The sequence below is a fragment of the Protopterus annectens genome, chromosome 3.part1 (assembly GCF_019279795.1).
Source record: "Protopterus annectens isolate FY-2018-M chromosome 3.part1, PAN1.0, whole genome shotgun sequence".
Classification (NCBI taxonomy): domain Eukaryota; kingdom Metazoa; phylum Chordata; order Ceratodontiformes; family Protopteridae; genus Protopterus; species Protopterus annectens.
This window is the reverse complement of record NC_056732.1, coordinates 553,338,795-553,364,410: the sequence shown is the minus strand read 5'-3', so window position 1 is coordinate 553,364,410 and position 25,616 is coordinate 553,338,795. Positions and strand designations below refer to the sequence as shown.

The 25,616-nt window shown below is 39.5% G+C and overlaps 1 protein-coding gene across 1 annotated transcript in view; it reads left to right on the top strand.

Moving 5' to 3' along the window:
- EFHB (EF-hand domain family member B) overlaps window positions 1–25,616 on the top strand; it is a 511,923-nt gene that overhangs the window by 309,405 nt on the left and 176,902 nt on the right. Inside the window, exon 8 of the mRNA XM_044066233.1 lies at window positions 78–145. Coding sequence (XP_043922168.1) covers window positions 78–145 — 68 coding nt within the window. The remainder of the gene's footprint in view (window positions 1–77; window positions 146–25,616) is intronic.

The following is a 25,616-nucleotide window of genomic DNA, read 5'->3' as shown; positions in this document are numbered from 1 at the left end:
ACTGTATGGTACTGCATGCTGTTCTGCAGCACTTTACTAATTTTATTGTATTTTATGTTTTTTTTTGTCCTTTGCAGAATAGCTGATACCCTGAATGTTCCTCCAAATCACACATTTGGCATTATGCACCGTCCAGATGAGTTTGGTAATTTCATAAAATTATATATAGCTGTTATATTTTTCATGTTTTATTACAAAACTAAATAAGACAATGGAATCTTCTTACAAATATTTCTGATTTGTGATATGCAGTTTATTTTATTGATATTTTTGTTATACAATGCTGAGATATAAAGTCCAATTTTAGACTATTATTCTGTCACCATTTAATAAATACAAATACAGTACAAAGGGCTGTTGCCATTTTGCATAACATTGCTTGCAAGCATATGACTACGATATAGAGGAATTTGAGCAAAAGCTCAGTACACATGGAGCTTTACAGAGTTATGGAAAGAGCTCTGCCTGGTAAAGTATCTCAGAAACAACTATCCTCTGGTAGATGTGATGTCAGGAAGAGAAAGGCACATTATCTTGGGGTATGTGTAAGTCAGACTCCATGCCACAGGCATGCCACAGTATTGTCTGGCTGTGTGTGTGTGTGTGTGTGTGTGTGTGTGTGGGGGGGCTCAAGCAATGAATCTAGGATACTTTGGAGATGACTTGTTCCAAAGAGTGTGATGTTCTATGGTTGTATGTTGAGGCAGCTAAGGGGTGAAGCTGTGCATAGTAGTAACAGCATCTGCTAACCAAGTACTTTAAGGGGGATCATACCTCTCAACCTTTTAGGGCAAGAAATATGGACAAGGTCAAAAATAATGTGGGGGGCACAAAGGTTCAAAATCAGGGAGCATTTTTAATTATTGTTCTTATGAACACAAAGTTGCTAGAATAACAGGTTTTGTTATGCATTTTCAGAAGGACATGAAGTCTGAAACTCAAGTGTCTGTCATTATGTGGCGACATCAGTCTTCAATGATTTGCCAGAAAACCACAAATTTTATGAGGGACAGACCAAAAATATGAGGTGGAAATCTGGACAATCTGCAAAATCCTGGACAATTGAGAGATATGGAGGGTTGTGGACATACAGATGTGCATGCTATCTCATAGCATACACACCCACTATCTGACATATTTTGCTCTCAGGTGTATGGGTACTGGCGTGGCCACCTCAGAAAAGCAATATCTAGAAAATTTTATGAGCCAGGATACAGAACTACTACTGCTACTGCAGGCCATCTGCACATATATAGTATGCTTCTCCAGGGAAAGGTGCTGATGACAAATATTATCAGGTCCAGATCTGCTGGGCACTAGTACAGGATATATCTGCTTTGGGTGACCATAATAGCTCTCTACAACTGGTTTATTTAAAGGTTACTGATATGATAAAGAAAAGCATGGGACATCTAGACAGACAATTCCACCATAAAAGTTGGAGCACTGACACAAAAGTGACTAACAGAGGTTAAAGAGTTGCTAGAGTCATTCACCAGCTAGGGTAATTGGCTCTTCATACCTGGGGATTTATTGGATGGGGTAAAGTCCTAGCACCAAGTATCTGTGCATCAGTAGTAGGGGTACCAGGTTAGTTATGTCTGTTACAGTAGACAAAAGGATACATTACTGCATGATCAAAGTGAGGGGTTGACTAAGAACCACTTGTCTACCTGTCTTTTCAGCCACCTCTGGTTTGCACATGCAACATTCTGCATGACAAGGTATGTCTTTATATGTATTCTGTAAGAATGTTTCCATGTGTACCAGTATGTATACCACTTTCAGATATTCCACTGGTGGAGATTCCCGAATAACAAGATGACATAGGGCTGACATCAGTAGATCATCTGTGGCAGTATGATGGTAGCATGCAAATGACGTGGTTGGGAAAACTACAAGGGGGAGGGGTCACCGACATCCACCATTACACAGCCCAATGTAGAGGTATTGACTGACCACATGGCCTCATCAGAGCATGACAGACTTCCTGTAATTAAGAGTTCCACATGGGCTCCACCTGTGTACCCATCTACAGTGCTTGACATGTACAATATCTATCAAGTGGGAATGCCTACTGTATGAGATAAATGCAGGGAACTGATGAGCTTCCATGACTCCTGGACTGTTCCTTAAAGGAATTTGACACTTGAAATCAACCAGTGAATGTGCACATCAGTGTGCTGGGCATAGATTGCTACTACTCACAACATTGTGGAGATGATGAGTGTGCTCCATGGCTTGCACTGCAGCAATTGCACAGTATTTTAGGGTGTAGGGAGAAGGAGCAAACAGTGTTGTTAAGGTCACTGGAAGTAAACGTTTCCTCAAAAGGTACATCCATTAGACATATTGCAAACTCCATCTGGTATACATATGCAGTCCATGGCTGTGAGAGGATCCAGCTGCATAGTGGTTAGGAACAGGCTGTCCCACATCACACTACACAGACTGCTGATGAGATGGCATCATTGCCACCTGCAGGCATATAGGCTGTAATCTCTCATTGTGGCCATTATCCAAGTTGTGGTCATTGCCACTCCTTTGGCTCAATACATGGGATGCCTCTTCCCTTCAGCATACATGCACATGGTCACATAGTCCTGCCCCTTCCCTGCCAGGGAGTGGGTTAAACCCTGAAACTTCAGTCCAACACAGTGGGCATTGGCAATGGTCAAATTATGGTAGCATGAGCCCTCCACTACAGAATCTGAACCTTGAATCCACACAGCCTGCCAGACTGCATGGCTACTGTGTTCACCTGCTGTTTCCCTACGTCATATTACAGTATTGCAATCAGTTGCCACTGTGTCCTCCAAACTGTGCAAGTGATGATGACTCTGGTCTTGTCACCTCCTAACCTGTATGGATATGGTGACATTTGATGCACAGGGAGGCCAGTCCATGGAAGGCCCTACATACCCTGGTTGTTATCATAGGATCATAGAATCATAGGAGGTTTCTAGGCTATTGACCTGGAGGTAATTTCAAGCCTAACCATTTCATCCCAATGTAATACCATGGATACTCTAGTCAATACCCAGGACTGTATTTAGTAATGACTGCTCATGTCCAGGAGGGTTGTGGACGCTATTGCTGGTAAGAATTTATGGTGCCCCATCCACTCGTTCAGGTTCCTTTTGAACAGTGTCATAGAGGTGCTCTGCTTCACATGAATTAGCAGCCTATTCGAAAGATGTTGCAGTTGCTGGGAGACAAATCTGTCCCTCCACCCTGTCCTATTCACGTTGCAGGCCATACTTAGGTCCCTGGAATGGGTAGCTGTCATCCCATTTGATTTATGGATGCGCAGCAGATTTATTAGGTTTGGGTAGAAGATTGTTTTGTAAGCCAAGCATAAGTTTCCCCTAAGAAGTCTATACGATACAGAGTATAGTGACAGGGACTTTAATCAGTCTGTGTAAGGCATGTGCTGGAGTCCCTGATCTTCTTTGCTAGAAACTTCTGAGGTCTCTCCAACTGCTGCAGGTGCTTTGTAAGGTTCATGCCAAAATGGGTGTTATTCTCAGTTATACAATGACTGCTGATTAGTATTCCAAAACATGCACACTGATTGGCCAGCCCAACCAGCGTGCCCATAAAAGGTCCGGTCGCCCGGACTTTTTCCATTAGTATAAGTCTTGATTTTTTTGTTTGTGTTAGGTAGCAATGGAGAACGGAAGATCTCAGTTGCTGTAATCTCGCTATGTTATACGTTTAACATAGCGACATATCTTAAAAAAAAAAAGGCAACGGAGATCTTCCTTTCTCCGTTGCTTTTTTAAAAGATATCTCGCTATGTTAAACTCATTTAACATAGCGAGATAGCTTTAAAAAAGGGAACGCAGATCTTCCTTTTTCTGTTGCTTTTTTTTAAAGATATCTCGCTATGTTAAACTCATTTAACATAGCGAGACGGCTTTAAAAAAGCAACAGAGATCTTCCTTTCTCCGTTGCTTCCTCTACACAGCTTTGATGTACTGCGTAAGTATACACATGCGCAGTACATCAGAAAAAGCCCTAGGATAGCGGAAAACCACAGAAAGGCACCACACAGGTATTATATAAAGGCATTATTTAAGAAAAGTATTTTTTTCTTAAATAATCATTGTATAATAGCAATAACCCAAGTCTGGGTTTGGGTAATGCTAGATTTACCCATGGTTGTCTTTGGTCGCCCTCGTGACCAACTCACACCAACCATGGGTAAATCTAGCATTACCCACACCCAGGCATGGGTTATTGCTTAGTTATGGACCTGATTAGTGACAAGTATAGAGGGGTTAAAACCTCTTGTGCTCTAGAGGTGATGCCTTTGCTAATCAAGTATGCTATGTAGAAAGTCTTCATTGCTAGGGCAGACACATGGTAGTCAAAGTTAAGGTTGCTGTTGACTTGTGATACCAGATCCCTTACCACTTCATTGGTACATAGGGTATTATTGTTATTCTGATAGTGTGAAGGGACCGTGATTTAGACACCAGTTGTTGGCCTGCGTAAGACCCTCCTGAAGTATACTGACATCATTTGGGGATTGAATAATTTCATCCAGTTTGCAGGCATCTACAGGGTTGGTCAGCCACAGCCCCTTAGTTTTAGCCTGACCTTCTGAGAATTATATACCAAACAGTAGGGGGCACTCTGCTGGTGACATGTCTACTGGTTGATGTGGAGCCATCACTTTGACAGTGTGTGACCAGTTTGTGAGCCAGCTGGCAACCCATCCTACAACAAAGGGGTTTACATTCAGTTTGCTAAGTTTATCAGTAATGCCTGTGTGAGATTGTGTCTTTGCCAAGTCGAAGTATGCTGTGTGCACAGATTTGCCTTCGTCAATGGCCCTGGTCACATTTTCAAAGAAATCCACCAGGTTTAACAGGCAGGATCTGCCTTTGACGAAGCCAAATTGGGTCAGATCCAGGGTTTGGAGGTTACCTATTTCTTTATTTATGAAGCTCATGATGATATGTTCCATGACCTTACAGATGAGGCTGGTCAGACTTATGGGTCTATAGTTCCCTGCATCTGTTGCTAAGCCACCTTTGTGGAGGGGCATAACTGTTACTGTTCTCCATTCCACAGGAGCAAAGCCTGTGGATAGGCTATGATTGAACAGGGTACTTACTGGTGATGCTAGTTCATGTTTTAGTTTGTTTAGAAGGATTTTTTGTGTTTTTTTTTTTTTGTGTTTTTTTTATTTTTTGTGTTGTTGATGTTTATTTATTTATTTTTTTAAGTTTTATTGTGTATCCTTGTATAATACTTGCAGCACCTTGTTTACTATATTAAGATGGAGTAGGAAAAGTATTTATAAATATGCTTGTTTCTAATGTTCATCTATGGTTTATTAGTAGTAATATATTTTATATTTGTTTAATTTTTAAATACTTTATTTATAAATTATTTATTGCTGCATACTTTTTTTATGTAATTAAAAGTTAATTTTATGTTTGTTAGATTTTAGGAGCTAAAGTTACAATATGTAATGCTTTTGAACACTGTCTCTTTAAATCTGGGGGAAGAGAAAACATTGTGACTTCAACAGAGGTTATTTAAGGGCTAAATTGGGTGTAATCTGTTTAGATTTATCTGAGGAAGTTCTGAAAGCTACCAGGATGAAAGTGCTAGTATCTCACTTTATTTAATGATACTTTTTTATTGTTTTTAAGTGTGAGTTTGTTAATAAACCTTCTAAAGGAACTTTTAGCTGTGCTGGACTTGCTGTTGCTTTTTCTGCTGGTCATTCACCAATTTGTTGGATTACTGGTTTGTCTTTTGTGTCATCTGTGGGTTTTAGAGGATTTGACATGTTATCTTATTTTCCTGTTGAGGTTGAGGAGGGTGCTTTTCCATTGTTGGGGCCTCGCCTTAGTTTTCTTAGACAGCAACTTTTTGCATTTGTTGTAACATTTGTTGATGCTGGATGTCCACCAGGGAGGCTTGCTTTTACTTGGGACTTTGGCTTTGATTCTGTTTGGAACAGCTGAGTTTATACACTTATACAAGTGATTGTACAGGGTTTCAGTGTAAGCTTTGGTGCAGTTACCACTTCCAGCTGGAGGTGGGGCTTGGAATACATTTATACCTTCCCTTAGTAGGGCATAGTTTGCCTTGGTGAAGTTTTTTAGTCTGACTTCATCCTTTGTGAGTTCTGGTGTTAGTGCCATTTTGAGGGTGACTGAATTGTGGTCAGATTTAACTAATGAGGGTCTGACAGTTGTGGTGGTTCATCTGTTTGTCATGTTAGTGAGGACCAGATCTAGTATGTTTGTTCCTCTTGTTGGGGTTTGAGCAATTTGTTCCAGGGCATTTGAGTTAACAAAGTCAAGGAAACCTACTTTAGCCCTAACTCACATGTGTGTGTGAGTTATGGCTAGAGTAGGTTTCCCAGCTGATGGTAGGATAACTGAAATCCACCATGACCAGAGTGTTTGGCAATATTTGGATTCACTCTAGTTTGGTCAAGTAGGCTTCGTGTGCATCATGATTCATGGAGGGGGATCTATAACTAGCTATGACTTGAATGGGGGTCTTACCTAAAGTAATATCAGCTTGGAGTAACTCCATGGAGTTGTCCAGTTTAACTAGTTGGGAGGTGAGTTAATCTCTAATATAGATAGAAACACCACCTCCTTTGGTTCTTGCATTTTCATCTTGCAGTCTGAAGATGTAGAAGGCATTGTAATCTTGCAAAACCAGGGTACTCTCTGAAACCTTGAACCAGGTTTCTGTGATTGCACAAACATCTACATCTTCTAAAGGGGGTGCTTTCAGGACTGATCTAGGAGGTGCTCTGCAGATGGGTATTTCTGACGGGGTTTTGGCTGGTTGTTTAATAGGTCGCAGCTCACTAGCAATACTTCTTAGATTGGAAATGTACTAAAGATGAGGAATACACTAATGTACTATGCAAGTCTTAAATACCAGAAGCTAAAAACTTAAACAAAATGTTAAAAAAACTCAAAAGAACCAATGGGGGTGCTTACTGCAAACCCTAGACTAATCACCCTTCACCAGACAGGTTGTAATCAACACACTTCTCTCACAAGGGTGCAGAAGGGCCCCTTCCAATCAAAGATGGCTTAGAAAATGTGCTCAGAATACAACAGCTGCTACAAACAGATCCTGATGTAGCAGACCTGTATCTGGACTATGCTACAACTACTAGCTGCACTAATTTAGGTGGGAAACACTAAAACATGTTTTAAACAGCAGAAAAACAGCAGTGAGACACTACAAATGCTTTAAACAGCAGAAAAACAGCAAGGAGACACTGAAGAATGTTTTAAACAGCAACAAATTGTCTATTTAATACTATAATCATTTTATTTTGTGTTGTCTGCATCATGGCCCATTATTATGGACCATTGTGACAATGTACTGCATCTATCTCTGCCTCGGCTGTAGTTTTGCTGTTGCATGTTCCGCATCTTTCTTTCCATCCTGCCCTTCTGCTATGGCTACAAGTTGTATCACAGGTCCTGACATGATGTTCACCTGGTGCTCCATTTGCTTGCACAATACCATGTTGTGAAGCATAATGCATGCAACAAATATCTTGCTGCATGTGTCTGAACTATATTGTAGCACCCCTTCAGTGGTGTCTACACTTCAGAAGTGTCTCTTCAGTAGTCTGAACACCTGCACCATTGTGTTTCAGGTTTCCACATGGGCTGTGTTGTAGGCATTTCCTGCATGGTCTGAGAGTTGCATATTGGGTTATCCTTCAGGGCTCTAGTTCATATATGGTATCACCTGTAACAGACAACAAACAACTTATTCTATGTTGCCTGATCTCACCATGCATGATGCCTGTGTGTATAGCCCTTTTTACCTGGCATGTGAGTGTATACCTTCCAAGCAGGTGACCACTGAAACCATTGGCAAAGGTGAGACTTGGCCAAATATGTGAATCTAATGAACTGCCTGAGTGGCACACAGGTACATTATAACTAATTCCCTGAACATTGCAGACCACTCGGCTCTTTCTCCAGTTAATATATATCTGATCCTTTTCACTTGGTGGAGTCTTGACAGCAGCATTGGTACAATCCATGGTTCCTAGGACTTGAGGGAAATGAGTCATACCATAAAAGGCTCACATAGTGTTAGCTCTCTCTTCTGCTACTCTGAGGAATTGGATATGCTTTTCCACATGTTGCAGCATAATGTTGAGTTAGACAGATGGCCCTGTTCCCTTCCATTATTTTTGTTTGCTATGAAAGCAGTTCACAATGTGTTGGTCTGTTTGGTGGTGGTATGTCAGTCACTGTCTGTATACCTCCTTCACTGGCACAAATGGCCTCGACCCACCACATTGCAACCTGTGGCTCTGATGGCAATTCCTAATGCAAAATACTTTGCTGCTGCCACTGCTGCTATTACTCAAATGCATCAGTAATGCATACTGTGAACCTCAGTGGTCAATAGTTATGTGCCGGCACTCAGTCATGCTTTTTAATTAGCAGGCTCCTTCATTTGCATTGTGGTTTATGCTTATTTGCCATTTATTTTCTTTTAAAGGTAATAACTGTTTTCACTTCATATCTCTGCATCTATAATTACTTTTTACTACATTTTAAACTTGTTACTAAAAATGAATAACAGGAAGTTCTAACAGAAAAAAAACAGGATATAAAGGATGAAGTTGTTAAAAACAGAGGTAGAGAATCAGATGAGGCTGTCAAATATTTGAAGAAACAAAGACTCTTCAGGGTTTCTGAGGAGTGTACTGTTTCTCAAATGACTGAAATGCATGTGGACTTGATACCCAATCTGTTGCCCCTAAGAAAGCTGACGGAATTAATAAAACATTCTTAGTTAGGTATAACTCACACAACACACACAAGCCAGATCTTGCAGCAGTTTCCTTTTCTTAATCTAGTAAAAATGGAAAAACATGTGCCTCTAGCAGTTTTGTCATTTGACATGGATTCAAGATTATTAGATGAATAGGGGTGGGTACTTTACATATCTATTGATTAGCTGTGAGGACACTTACTTATTTAGCATACATAGGATCCTATAAAAACTCAATTTTTAGACCAAATTTAGAAAATGATTATTAGGAAATATAAGAAGTTTCTGTACATTAGCTATCAGGGCACCTAATTATTTAGCATGCAAGAGATATAAAACCTCCATTTTACACCAGGTTCAGAAAAACTTATAGACTGTTCCAAGCAGTAATATTACTAATACAGTAGAGAGTTGATTATTTGAACTAATTGGGACCTAGGGTAGTTCCGATAATCAAATTGTTCGGATAATCAAACATATAATTGAACTGTGTAAAAAAAGTCTTAAATCTTGTTTTCTTCTGCCTGCAGGAATACACTTTTCAACCATTCAGCAATTCCAATGGACAATTGTTGTTGTTGGTCTTTCAGCTTTTCCCGGTTAGGGGTCACCACAGCGGAACTCTGGTCCGCTAATGATTGGCAGTAGATTTTCACGAATGCCGAGGTGCCAGCTCGACGTTCAACCTTCAACGAAGGCACACCCATTTATGCATGTCTTTCGAACGCCCACCCAACCGCCAGGAGGACATGCAGACTCCACACAGAAGGCACTCCCCACATTCCAGCCAAGAATCGAATGGGAGAACCTCTTGCTGTGAGGCAAAAATGCTAGCGCTGCACCACCGCGGATGTACAACAATTCCAATGGACAATAAAGAATATTTTTCACACACAAGCTGGCTACAAGCTCAAAAAAACATGCTCAGGCAAATCCATATAATGTTTACATTTTCAGACCTTATGATTTTTCCCAACTGAAAACATTGGAAGGCTGGTTCTGATAACTGACTGTTCAGATAATCAACTCTCTACTGTAGTGCAAAAAACTGGTTGCTACACTCTATAAAACAGAGTTCTAAAATGAAATGTGCTTGCAATGCTGATGATACGTCTAAGACTGCCATATTGGGGCTATCCTGCAAAGGCTTGTTTTATTCAGAACTGAATCTTATAAAGCTGATGCCACATACAGGGTTCAAAAATCTGCACTGCATTGTTTTATTTTCTCAACTCACAGCTGATGTTGTTGTGGATACTGAAATGGAAGACAAAACCAGATTGTCTTTTAAGATATATATGTGCTGTTATCCTGAATACCCAATAACTCTTACTCTTAATAAGAAGCTGTTTTATAGAAAGGAGCTTTTTCTCAGAATGTTTGCCAGCAAATGTACCTCAAAGAGAAACAGTTCAGTAATAATCCAAGCTCCACAAAAACAGGAAGATATACAACAAAACAACTCTCCTGTACACCTTTTCCTGTCCCAATATCTCTGAAAAGCAAATTTCAATAATCTGCTTACTTAGCAAAACATTACAACAGACAAATGGGTTCTGCAGAGAATTCAGCAAACTTATAAAACAGAATTTCTTCAAACACCACAAATGCAGTTTGTTCCATAAACACTCTATCAAGTAATGGATCATTTTTTTGTCAAATAAGTAAATACGCAAGGTGCCATTAGATTTAGGAGATCAATGTTTTTAGTCTAGATTATTTATACTACTAAAAAAAAAAGTTTTGGTATACCTTGACATGCAAGATATGCAGCTTCATACTCCAATGAGATCTTCCTAAAACAAAAAGTAAAGTGGCATTTCCAGATTTCAAATCTGCCAGATGGAATGTTCACAACTTTTACTGTATTCGTCATATTTTTTCTCTCTCTACTGTTAGCAAACCTAATGCAAACCAATTAAATATTTTTCTTTGTAAATTATTTTTAATAGTGGTAATGACAAGACATCTGCTGCTTCCTCACTTAATATTTATCCTTTCATTCCCTGGAGACAGGAATAAATTACAACAAATGTCTTCTTTGACTGCTTCAACATAGGTAACTTTTTCTTATAATTCAGTTCTTTTGAAGGCTTATCCAATACAAGACATGCACATGAAGTTTCAAGCAATTCTTACAGACTTTGGGCAGCAGCAGTAAGAAATAACATTAAGACAGTTCCTGACAACTATGGGGTATATATCTTCATGAATTCTCTTTATATACCATCTGCTTACTTAGCAAACCATTACAACAGACAAATGGGTTCTGCAGAGAATTAAGCAAACTTATACAACAGAATGTCTTCAAACATGGGGGCGGAGCCTAGATGGCCAACTGAGAGCAGAATTATGAGAGCTCCATAAACTAGTATAATAATATAGGAACATTTTATTATTTTCAAGTTTAAAATGTCAGAAATCTATAGATAAACTACTAAACTACATAAATAGCAATTTTGGTGGAGATATACAAAAATTTTCTGGTCAAGTAACTTGGTGATATATTGAGTCACTGTATATGAACAACTCAAGGAATTGTCTTCCAGATGCTGCTTTTTAAAAAGAACTGCAATTGATGACATCTACCTTACAGGAACTATCTTTGAAGATGGATGGCTTTAAAAATGACTTAGAAAACCTCAAATTAAATTTTCTAAAACAGACTGATACTCTTAAGGAACTATTACAGCAGCACCATACAAAAATAATAAAAATATAGAGACTTCTCTAAATGACATTGAAAGGAGACTCAAAGAGGAAGAACACCAAAAAGAATTTCTGCTTAAACAGAATACATGGCTGCTTAACAAATAGATGACTTAGAAAACAGGGAAAGGAGAAACAACATAAGGATCTTTGGTCTGCCTGAAACACTGAAGGAGAAAACATTATTTTATTCTTAACAACCTGGATTCCTGAATTTTTAGACTTGAAAGAGAGACTTTAATTTGGAACTGAAAGGGTGCATAGAGCACTGAGGAAACCTGCTTCTAACTCAACAAATACTCTGCCTAGATCCATAGTTATAAAATTTCTTTCATTTATAGACAAGGAACTAATATTAAAATCTGCTTAGAGAAAATTACCCTTAAAATATAATCAAAGCCTGATAAGGTTTGGCAATGATTATTCTTCCAGAATACTAGAACAAAGGAAAAAAGTATTGACCGATAATAAAACTGTTAAAACAAAACAATATTAAAGCACAGCTGGCCTTTCCAGTCAAGATAAAAACACTTTTTGCCAATGAGATGAGAACCTTTAATGACTTAGAAGAAGCTACTATATTCATCAAAAACAACATAGTGTCTATCCCAGCAGAAATGGAATGGATGGCCCCTACTCTTAAAAGAATAAAAGAAGCAAATCCTTAGACTGATGCTAGAAAGAAGAAACAAAAAACTGACTCCAAGATAGCTGTCCCAAAAAAATAACTCTTACAACTACATCTCTTAAAGTATCAACTGATATGGTACATCACTTGTCATCTGTTTTTTATTAAAAAAGGAGGGTTTTTTAAACAATTGAGAAAAGTAATGATTTATTCAGAATGTTCAGAGTCCAATAATTCTTCACAAACAAAGATAAGTCAAGATGGGTTACTATTTACATTATATATAAGCCAAACAAAGCAACATATAATTTATTTATTTATTTTATTTATTTATCATTTGTTGACCGGGAAAGTCTGACTAGGTTCCACAGAGCCTGTTTTCAGCGGAGGCCCGGGGAGAAATGCTCCAGAATAATACAAATATAGAAGTTTCTATTCCCCTAATTGAACTCAATGAATACTTATCTTGTTCATTTTTCATTGATTTTACTTATAATAATTTAAGTAATGAATTAACTAATTCAATGAGGTACCATTTATCAGAGTTCAGACTCAAATGTAAACAAATTAACATCATATATAATAGCAGTAACAGTAGAGTGTTTTGAAAAAAAATGCTGTCATGGAGAATAATGCCTTCTTCAGTTAAAATATGATTTAGAAATGTCAAGTATATCCTGGTTAAGTAATAGTAGCAAGCTCTATCATTATTCTGTCTAAGTATAGTAAAAATCAATTATGGCAGATATCATAGTTAGAAGGGCTGTTTGATCAATACTGATATGGTGTGTATGGATGCAGCTGTGTCTGGCAGCTAGTACAAATGTCATTATTATTCTGTCTAAACATAGTTAATATCAGTTATGGCAGGTATCACAGCTTTGAGTGCTGTTTGATTAAGCCTGACATGGTGTACGTGGCTGCAGCTGTGTCTGGCAGCTGTTGTATGCTGCTGCTTTCATCTCTGGGTTACGGCTTGTTATCGAGGTTCACTGATGCTTGCATATTAGGAAGAGACATTTGGTGTGTTAGCCTGGATCCAGGGGAAGGGGGTGGATAAAACTGTGACTTGTTGTGGCAGCTTGTTGGGAGGGTATTTTTTTTTTTATTTGTTTTCTCTCCGTTCTTTTCCTGGCTGCTGCCTCACTGAAAGGGAGGGAATTTAGGCCTGAAGTTGCAGTGAAGTGAAGCTTTGCTTCAGGTGCATTGCGAGCCTCTGGTATGCAGTACACAGACACACTAACAGAAAAAGATGCTCTCAGGTTGCTATGGTAATGGAAACAGAGTGACAATAATGCTTAATGGCTCTGAGGAGCCTCCAAGAGGATTCTCGGCAATGAAGTTTTGTTTTTTCAAAAAAAATATATACATAATAAAAAGGCTGTTTTAAACCACATATACACATATTGACAGTCTCCCAACTCTTCGTTTAGCTCATTAAGTTGATTCTTGAGAAAAAAAAAAAAAATAATAGCAATAAGTGCAATTTTATATTTAAAATGTATTTTGGTCCAAACACATTAAAGACTTACATAAGAGTGGAAGTCTAAGTTATTGTGAAAGACTAAGAGCACTTGGTCTTGTGCAGTACCCTTTGTAGTTGGTCTGGGAGGTGATCTTGCTCGGACGTGTTGAGCATATGGGGATAGCTGATTCTAGGGGTGTTTGGGGTTGCCGGGAAGTGCTAGAGAGTCATCAGATTTCCTTCATGGAAATATCTGTGGTAATGGAAGGTGTGTTGCGTGATTCACTGGCAGAGTGGGCACTGCATGGAACAGACTGGTAAAATGGAACAGGACAAATATTGGTTTGGATATTTTAAGAACAGCCTGGAAACACACCACATGAACTAGTGAATGGTATTCTGGCAAAACTGGATGGGCATTGTTGCTTGTGCTTGATGTACTGATATGTGTGTATGTAGGGATGGAAAAATGCTTATAACAAATAAGAAACTAGAAGGGTCTCATAATTTAAAGTCTATGGACTGTATAAACATGCTCGGGAAGGAGCTAATATGAATAAGCATTACAGCTTGTGATCTCTCAAATAACTAAGCAGAAGCCAAAAAAAAAAAAAAAAAACCACACAATAGTTATGTAATGCATGATTTTAGTAAATCTAGACATAAAATATACAATTGTCATATAAGATGAAGGAGTCTGCCGAATTTAGATATTAAAGACAGGATTTATTAACATGAGCTTGTGTATAATAACACTACTGTCTTAACTTGTCATGTGACATACGCTACACTGAAGATCAAGGGGAAACATGATGATTTTCTTATATACTTAAATGTGCATAACAAGTCATGTAATTGCTTTAACTTGAATTGTAGTTTTTGTAACCCATATTGACTATATATAATACTTAAGCGGTTACCAAGGTAACTAATGTTTTATACATGACATCAAACTGACAAAGTTGTTCAAGAGAAACAATAGAAACCTGAACTTGAAATGTCACAGAATGTAACAATCATGTTCTGAACAAATACCATTAAATTGACAATATACACTCAGTTTATTAACATGGGCTTGTGTATAATAACACTACTGTTTTAACTTGTCATAAATGACATGCACTATATTGAACATCAAGGGGAAGCATGATGATGTTCTCATATAAGTAAATGTGCATAACAAGTCATATAATTGCTTTAACTTGAATTGTAGCCTTGTAATCCATCTTGATCATATATAATACTTAAGCTGTTACCAAGGTAACTAATATTTTATACATGACATCAAACTGACAAAGTTGTTCAAGGGAAACAATAGAAGCCTGAACTAGGAATGTCACAGAATGCAACAATCACATTCTGAACAAATAGTATTAAATTGACAATAGACACTCAGTTTAACCTTTGCTGATTATACAAAATAGAATGTTGCCATTTAAATCTAAAAACTTTCAGTATGTGCCATAAAATGGTAATTTATGAATATGGAAAGGGAACTTGTAATCATTAATCAAAATAAGTGAATTTGTTGTTTTTAACCTATAATTTCACTCATTTTATAATAAGAAATGACAGATATAAAAATCCTTATGGGTAGGAAATGGGGGGAAGAGGGATTCACTGATAATTAAATGCACTAACTTTCATCAATGTTCACATAAAACAAACTTGATGCTTTAAGTAAGTTAGCAACAAACAAAGTGATTACTTAAATGCTGGCAAACAATGAAATATAACTTCTGATATAGCCAGTAAAATACATTGTATTATAAAAATTAGGTATAAATATTATTGCCATCTATTTATATTAAGTAATACATTTTGAAATACTTCATCAATAAGGGTGAATATGTTAAACAGCTATGTGGTATAATCTTTTACTGAGGTTTTATATATGATACATCCCACTTTACTATGATTGAATTGCTTGTCATCTATCTTTCATGTAAATATTAACTGCTTATACAATAGGTCGACATTTATATTGTATTAGAATTCTGTCTAATCTACAATAGTACCATATCTGTTCAAAATAATATAAATATTTCTTATTCCTATTAAAAATATTCTCTATATGCTAATTCAATTTATGGAGCTCAGATGTTCTGGATTTTCAAGGTATTAGTGATAATCTGATAGACTTAGGTTTATCCATCAGATTAGGAATGATTTCATTCCATAGCTAGTGTGGATCCTAGTTTTGTTAACATTTATTAATTTAAAATTGCTATTTCACAAAAACATTTTAGTATGCCTGACCAAAACATTACTTTATTGGTAAACACTCAAAGTATAAAACTGATAATTTCCTTTAAAAGCTCAAACATATACTTTATAGTTATCAGAGGAAAATGTTTAATAGTCGCAATAAAACAAAAAATACATAATCTAAATAACCTAAGATGGATTTAACTTTATTATCTTTAAATACTAATGGCTTAAACCATCCTAGCAATAGATAAAATCTACTGAAATATTTAAAACTGAACAAAGCACAAATAATCTTCCCTCAAGAAACTCATTTCAAAACAAATGACAATTACAAATGGAATCCTAAGGAATACATGATATTGGCGCAATCCACTTATAAGACACAGACAAAAAGGGTAACAATTTTATGGAAAACAAATGTGATTAACCCAGAAATCATTTATAAGTATGAAGATAAAGAAGGCCTTATGGCATTAGTAATAGTTAATATAATAACAGAATATGGACCCTAGCCAAGCTATACTGGTTCACAGGCACTGGAACAGGAACTGTTAAAAAAACACTTGGATTTCATTTCCAGTAATTATAAAGGCAACTTAGTATTAGGAGGAGATTTTAACTGTATATTTGATATTTCTGAAACTACAAATAAAAGACCATTGGGTATATCTGCTGTATCAAAAGCTTTAAACAAGTGGGTAGAATCATTTCATCTTGTAGATACTTTCAAACTTAAAGAAAACAAATCTTTGTTGTTTTCTCATCAAGATCACAGATTTGGTACCCAAACTAGAATAGATAAAATATTTGCTGCCCATGACTTACACTCTAAAATCATTAATTTCTCAATCACTCCCTGCCCCTTTTCAGACTACAATTCATTGATACTAAAACTTCAAAATGGGTACAAACCATTAATCTTTAACTCCAGAATTCCAGCATATATAACTAAAATTAAAGAGTTCAAACCCTGGTTATTATCTGAATTACAGTTCTTCTTAGATAGTAATTAACACCACAGAGATAATCAAAATAATGATGGGACTCATTAAAAGCTTACATATATGGTAAAGCCCTAACTTGATATAAAAAAATCGAGAATGGGATTCTGATTATTGGATCTACAATCCAAACCTTTGTCAGTAAAAGCTGAAAAAAACAAAATCATTTGGAGATGAAAAAGAAAATAGAAGTATTAAACAATAAATACAACGAAATTCTAACACAGAAAGCTAGTTTAGCTTTAGAAAAAACTAAAAATTAATACCTTGGCCACTTCTCCCAAATATCTGCATAATTTATCCACAAGAATCAAAATACAATTAAAAGCTAATAACATTAAAAGTATCTTCCATGAAAAGAAAGGGAAAAATGTCTCAGATATAGCTTACATTCTTGATGCCTATAGAAATCACTATACGGAACATTTCCAAAAAGAAAGTATACATATCAATCAATTAAATCTAGATGAAAAATGTTCTAATATAAAAAAAACCCCAGAAAAATTTAAATGTCAGACGCTGTCCGGTTCGATTCTCAGCTAGAGCGTCTCCTGCGTGGAGACATGCGTGAATGGGCGTACCTTCGTTGAAGGTTGTGCATCAGGGCTGGTAACTTGGTATGTAAAAAATCAACTACCAATCATTAGCGGATTGGAGTTCTGCTGTGGCGACCGGGAAATGCTGCTCAAGTAAGGTAGATGCTAGAAAAACAAATGTAAGGCACATTACATACACTGAGTCTCTTTAGGGAGATAGGGTCCCAGTAAACTTAATATAGATCAAGCAGACTGTCCACCCCCGTCTTCTCTTTGAAAGGAAGGATATTCTATTTGCCAGTGAAGAAGGGGAAAACACCTTGGGGAGCGGCTGAAAAGAAGAGTGAGAAAAACAAATAGTTAGAAAAATGGAGTAGGGGAAAAATAGGGAAGAAGGAGAGAGCAGGATGTAGTGAGTGCAGAGTAGAGGAGGGAGTTTATAATGTGGAGTAAAGTGGTAGAGAGGAAAGATAAATGTAAGGTGGAAACAATAGTGCAGTAGAAGGTCCACAGGTTATGATAAACGTCACATAGCAATTTGACATGCAAACAATAGATAGGTAACAGGATTACAGGTGTATTAGAGCAATCAGAGATGGTTTTTGATATTCAAATAGCAGTAGTTAAAGCAAAAATATTCCTAGGTGGGAGAAATAATCCAAAGCAGTAATTACAAGAGAAGGAAAAGCAGTTTGTACATTCAATTAAACACATGAAGACTTTCAGTTGAGGCAGGCCTTAGTGAATAGCAATATCTAAATACAAGACAAGCTATTATTATCAGCAATCATTAAGAACATGCCAGGATACTAGAGATTGAGTGCAGCGTCTAATGCTGCTTAACAGATGCCTCAGTAAGGCTCGCTAGTGTATCAGCATTGAGCAGCTTAGTAGACACAAACAGGCTTATACTAAGCCAAAAATAAGTGGCGGGCAATGGGGAAGTGATAGGATCATATAAATATAGTTACCAACAATCAATTAAACACACCAGGACACTAGCGTTGTTAGCAGCGTCTAATGCTGCTTGAAAGACGCCTCAATAAGGTTCGCTATTATATTAGTATTGTAACCATTACATTACAACACTTCATTACAAATTCTAAACTTAATAAACACAAACAGGCTTGCACTAAGCCAAAAATAAGTGGTGGGCAATGGGGAAGCAATAGGATCATGTACTATAGTTACCGATAATTAATTAAACACACCAGGACACTAGTGTTGTTTGCAGCGTCTAATGCTGTTTAACAGATGCCTCAATAAGGTTCGCTATTATATTAGCATTGTAACCACTACATTACATCACTACATTACAAGTTTAACAGCTTAATATACACAAACAGGCTTGCACTAAGCCAAAAATAAGTGGCGGGCAATGAGGAAGCAATAGGATCAAGTAATAATGTTACCGACAATCAATTAAACACACCAAGGCACTAGCGTTGTTTGCAGCATCTAATGCTGCTTAACAGATGCCTCAAAGGGGTCACAACTATACTGGCATTGTGAGGAAATTCAAATGCAAATTCAAAAACACACCGGGACACTAGCTTCGAGTACAGCGTCTAATGTTGCTTAAACAGACGCCTCAAAGGGTTCACTACTATAATGGCATTGAGATGAGTTTCAAATCGGGGGTTAATAGGCACAAACAAGCTTCCAATAAGCAGAAAAAGAGCAGAGCACTTTAAACAGTACAAACAGTGATATCAGAAGCTAGATAACAGCATATATGCTATACGCATAGGTACATTTAACTCTGTTAATACATAATTCTAATTCCTCTTGAGCTACACTTGGCATGCAGGTTAATAGGTGCAAACAAGCTTCCAATAAGCAAAAAAGAGCGGAGCACTTTAAAAAGTACAAACAGTGATATTAGAGAGTTTCAGAAATTAGATGACAGCAAATACGCTATACGTATAGATACATTTGACTCTGTTAATACATAATTCTAGTCCCTCTTGAGCTACACTCGGTTACAATTACCGGAGAACGAGAGCAGCAACCTAGACACAGGGCTGAATGCACAGAGGACGCGAGTGGCCCAGATTAAAAAATGGTGCCTCGGATGTCTTCCTGGTGAAATAACATTCAGGGCGGGATTAGGCCAAACATTTTGTATAATGCCTCCTTTGACATGTATCTATCCAGACACATGCAACAAGTGGAATTTACACAGAGATTTCTTATTAAAAAGATACAAGATGACACAATATGTCCTACATGGACTGACTCAAAGCCCTGTTACTATACTTGGTATCCTACAGACTACTAAGAGGTGACTTTTGTCTAGCATACAAGGCATCCTCTGACCCAATACTGATGGATTTACTGCACATCAGCAAGTCAAATGGCATCAGAAATACTCTGTCTAGGGATATATACCTCTTTTGCAACATAAACTGAATGGGTTGGAGGGACAGGTATATCTTACAGAGGAACAGACTCCCCATCCATCCAAAACAAAGCTCATCCCTGTCCATATTCAAGTGCAACTTGGATCTATGGATGTGAAGCAGAAAATTTATCCTAGGACTGCCCCCTGACTATTAATGCACAGAGTCAGTTCCTACTTGCTTTATCTCATGCATGGGACCCACATATTATCTATGATATGATCCCAGTTATTCTCATTAGTGGTAATATATAAATGTGAAGTTGTTAAATCTCACCATTTATTCTCACTGATGGGTTCAGAGCCAATCCTCGGCTCCGGCACGGCCGATAGCAAAGCTCAAGGTTTGCCAGTAGCTTGAGACCAAGCCCCTTATCCCACAACGCACTGCTGGAATTACCTCAGATCTAGTTTGCTGCGGCAAGAGAGATCTCGGTGATCCAGCTAGCTCAGACCATTATTGATAAAAAAACAGCAAGTTATATATAAAAAAAAACTTTCCTTTTGTTTTAGAGTTTTTTATAAGATAGTTGTGTGTTAGTGTTTGAAAAATTTGATAATAGAATCTATAGTTTTGGATAGTTAGTGCCCTGTTGGCTTAGTTGTTTTGTGTGGGCCTTTAGCCCTATTTAGACTTATTAATCTTTTTTCTATTAGTCAGGGTTTTTCTCTGTGGGCCTCTTTAGCCCTGTATTTGTAAACTATAGTTAATTGTTATAGATAGTGCCCGGATTGGGCTTAGTTGCTTTGTGGGTCTTTACAAGTTAAGTAAAGACTTTACTGTCTTAGTTTTTGCAGTATACTGGTTTGTTTTACCTTAACCATGTCGGATGACAAGGAAAAATCCCATCCTAAATCGGGATTCAAGAAATGCCCAGATTGTGGGTAGAAAATGTCCATCACTGACAGACACATTCAATGTGTCTACTGTCTGGGGGCTAAACACCTCCAAGACACTGGCAGCATTTGCCATTCCTTTTCTTCAAGAGTCCTCTTGGAGAGAAGGAGGAAGCTTATAGACAGGGGATTACTGCAGCATTCCTTTACTGAGGTGTTGAGTAGCCATAAGGGTACTAGCATGTCCTCCAAATCCTCAAAATCTACAAAATCTTCCGATCCCAAAGTGGCAAAAAAGGCAAAAACTTCAGAGGGAGGGTCATCGGTTCCACAGACCTCGGAACCGAGTGTACCTTTGATTTGGAGCCAGCTCTCAGTATTGGAGCCGTTCTCTGAGGTTCCCTCTTCTCCTCTGCTCCAGTCAGCACCTTCGGTGCATTAATCTAAGTCCTCAGTCAGCCTTTCAGATTTGGACATGGATCGGCTAGTGCAGAAGCTTTTACAGGCACCAGGACTTGCCAAATTGTTGTCGGCCCCGACCAGCTCGTCGGTGTCGAAGACCATGGAACCGGATTTGTCTACTCCTCCTCCGAGCTGTACTGGACTCTCAGAGCCGAAGAAAACTGAACCAATGATTGTCAAACCCTTGGAGCTGATACCCGCACCGGTGTTATTGGCTCCATATACTCAGATGTCCTCGGCACTGACCAAGGGCTCTAGGAGCCAACGCTCTCCCATTGGGTCCAGGGAGGATAGTCAAACTGATTTGTCGGTGCCGACTCTTCCTCTCGGGGCTTCGGCTCGGATGAGCTCAGCTCCTACCTCTGGCTTGGAGCCCATGGTTTCGGTGCGGGAGGATCGGACGGTACTCTCGGGTCCGTCCACTCCTTCTCGTCGGAACCATGGTGCCTTTGATGCTATGAGGAGAGTTTTGTCTCCAACGACAATGTCAGCATCGGTTCAGCCTTCCCTCTCCCCTCAAGCTCCTGTATCTGCTTCTTTGTCTACCGGTCCCCCCAAGTGTAGAGACCCTGAGCCTCAAGTACCCCAACAGGGCATTCCCTGCTCTTCTGAGACCTCCCCAGATCCCCCCACTGAGGAGGTGCCCAGGAAGAGACTGTGCAAGAGGAGGCACTTAGACTCCCCACAGGAGTCTTTGACATCTGACACAGACTTGGATGAGTCAGAAGGGTCCCCTCGATCCCCCTCTGAGGATATCTCCTTTGCAGAGATACTAGAGATCCTTAGTCAGAGGGGTGATTGGCAGTCCATGACCCCTACTGAGGATGAGTCCGTGCTCTTGAAGGCTTTTGGGTCTCAACCTTCCACTTCTTGGGTGTCTCCGCCTTACGACGAGCTCATGGAACTGATCTCTTGTAAGGCGTGGGAGTCACCGGAGGCCATAGAACCTGTTCCTCGCAAGCCCAATAAATTCATGTCTGCCCCAGTGGACAAGCCATTTTTGACAAAGGGAGTGCCTGTTGATGCCATGGTGGTAGCTGCAGCCACCAAAAAGGAAGTGTCTGAGACACCACATCTATCCATCCTCCTAACAGAGATTCTAGGGTCATGGATAGATATGGGAAATGCATGTTTAGTTCAGCGACTTTTTCTCTGCGATCACTGAACTATTTAACCAATTTTATGAGACTACAAAGAGATCTCCTGAAAGAGCTAGGAGATGCTCTCCAGGGTACGGTAGCTGCAGGGGAGGCCGACAAAGTCAATGCCCAGCTCGTTACCCTAAACTCAGTGGTAAACTTGTCCATGCGTCTCCTATCCTATGCAGCTAATGGTTTGAGTAGAGCCACTAGTTCGGGCATTGCTCTTCGAAGACAAGCCTGGATGCATCTCTGTTTCTTTGCGGAGCCCTTTAAGTCTTCCTTTATAAACACCCCATTCGATGGCTCATCACTGTTTGCACCTAAAGTAAAGGAAACTTTAACCAGGTGTGAACAGGAAGGCAAGACCTTATCTGCCATTGGAGTCCATTTTTTTACCCCTACTCAGCCCTAACCCAAGGGCCCTAGGGGAGGGAAAATGTGGTTCCGAAAAGCACAGGGAGCCTTTCAGGACACGTGGAGAAACCCCCTCTAGAGGCAGAGGAGGGCGTTATAACAGAAGACACCACCCCCGCAGCAGAGGGGCTCCGCAGCAACAGGGTGACAGGGGTCAGTTCTCCAGTCAATCTTACCAGCGCCCCTGAAAGAGGGCCCAACTGTTTGGCTCTAGAGGCAGTCGGAGGTCGCTTGTCTTTGTACCCAGAAGCCTGGCTAAACATAACATCAGATACATGGGTACAAAGCATCATTTCCAGAGGATATTTCATACCGTTCTCTTCCCCTCCCATTCCTATAAACAGAATCCCAGATGTTCCACCCAATCTCAGGGAACAAGCAATCGTAGAGGTCCTCAGATTGCAAGAAAAAAGAGTCATCCAACCAGTCCCAGCAGACCAAGTTGGATTCGGAACTTACTCAAGATTCTTTTTGGTACCAAAGAAAACAGGGGACTAGAGACTTAACTTGGACCTCAGCAGACTCAACCAGTTTGTAAAGAAAGAGAAGTTCCAAATGGTCACGCTTCAGTCCATTCTTCCCTTCCTAGGGAAAAGCGATTGGATGTGCTCCATAGATCTCAAGGATGCGTACTATCACATAAAGATGAACAGATGCTCCAGAGATCATCTGCATTTCCAGCTGGGAGCCAATCATTACCAGTTTCGAGCCCTGCCCTTTGGACTCACTACAGCCCCCAGAGTGTTCACTAAATGCATGGCAGTGGTCATGGCTCACCTGAGACGTCTTGGATTCCAGGTGTTTCCATACCTAGATGATTGGCTCCTCACCGCTACCACCAGACATCAATTGACTCAGGCAACACAATACACTCTGACACTCTGCCATCAATTAGGCATTACAATCAACTTTGAAAAGTCTGCCTTATCGCCATCGCAGCATACCGTTTTTATAGGAGCAGAGTTAGATACCTCAACTACCACTCTATGTCTTCCTATCGAAAGAGTCTCACTTCTCTGCCAACACGTCAGCTCGCTGGTGTCAAAGAACAAAGCTGCAGCAGCAGAGGTCTTGAAAGTGCTAGGTTTGATGGCGGCAGCAATCCTGGCTATACCACTCGCAAGGATGCATATGCGAATTCTTCAATGGCTCCTCTTTGCTCAGTGGTCTTACCAGAAACTACTGATGCACCACATGATTCCCATCACAGATTCTTGCAAGAGAGACCTTCAATGGTGGTTGATGTCTCTTCGTGTGACAATCGGAAGACCCTTTGTTCTCCCCCCCCCCCAGTAACCACTGTGACCACGGACGCTTCCCTGATAGGGTGGGGGGGCATTTTCAGGGAAAGACTGCCCAAGGCACATGGACAGATCAAGAATCACATCTGCACATCAATGTTCTAGAGTTGAGAGCGGTGCTTCTGGCGTTGCAGTACTTTCAGGACTCTCTCCCTCTAGGAACTATTGCAATTCAGATGGACAACATGTCAGTGGTCTGGTACTTGAACAAGCAAGGTGGAACCAAGTCTTACCCCCTTTGTCGAGAAGCCCTCAGGGTCTGGCAATGGGCTGTATCATCCCAGCATTTTCTGTTAGCAATGCACATCCCGGGGAAATCCAACGTGATAGCGAACAAGCTAAGCAGGGCGATATTGTTCCCTCACGAGTGGTCTCTCAAACAACAGGTTGCGAAGTTGATTTTCTGCAAATGAGGCCAGCCTTGCTGCGACCTCTTTGTCAGCCACATTAATTCAAAATGCAGAAGCTACTTTGCCCTAATACCACCTCCTGGTCATCCCCCGAGAGATGCACTTTTACACGATTGGCCCCAGGGTCTCCTTTATGCATTTCCACCCTTCCCATTGAAACCCAGATTTTTACAGAAAGCAAAATTGCTGGGAAGGACTGTTATTCTCATAGCCCCCTACTGGCCTCGACATATTTGGTTCCGGTTTCTCCACCATCATCTGTTGGAAGATCCATGGATCCTGGACCCAGTTCGGGACCTTCTGACGCACCCGTCAGGGGACCGCCATCCTTCACTGCAGTCCCTGAAACTGACTGCTTGGCTAATCCACTTCCCCTAATTGCCAGGCTTCATTCAATTTCAGAAGATACAAGACAACTTCTCTTGTCTTCTCACAAGCCATCTACCAGGAAATTATATGGCAGTAAATGGAAAAGGTTTTCAATTTGGACCAACACACAGAAAACTGACCCTTTCCGAGCTCCGCTATCATCTATTTTAGAATTCTTGACAAAGATTTTTAAGGAAGGGGCAGCAGCTGCTACAGTTCGAGTCCAGTTAGCGGCCATCTCAAATTTTCACCTTGGGTTTGGTGGCTGAAATGTTATGGGCCATAAATTATCTAAGACTTTTCTTAAAGGCGTTCTTCACATGAGACCTCCTATCAAAATTCCCTATTCTCCCTTGAATTTAAACTTTATGCTGTCTCAAATTATTCTTCCCCCTTTTGAACCAGCATCTTCTTGTGATCTCAAATATTTATCCTGGAAAACTCTTTTCCCAGTGGCCATTACTTCTGCCCGCAGAGTGTCAGAACTTCAAGCATTATCTGTCAGACCACCTTACATGATTTTCCATGCTGATAGAGTATCTCTCAGAAAAAGCCCTCATTTTTACCTAAAGTCTCTTCTGAATCAAATATCAATCAGGTCATTGAGCTGCCAGTCTTTTTCCCCAACCACTCCAGCAAATTGGAATACATGCTGCACAAACTTGATGCACACAGACAGCTCAGATTTTATCTTGACAGAACTAAGGGTATTAGAAAATCAGATCAACTTTTTGTATCCTTCTCGGAAGCCAGAAAAGGCAATCCAGTGGCTAAAACAACCTTATCTAAATGGTTATCCGACTGTATATCCTTTGTTTATGAGAATGCGAGCATGCCGTTAACACACAAACTTAAGGCTAATTCTACCAGAGCCGTCTCTACATCTTCTGATTTTCAAGCTAAATTGCCCCTTGACAATATTTGTGCTGCA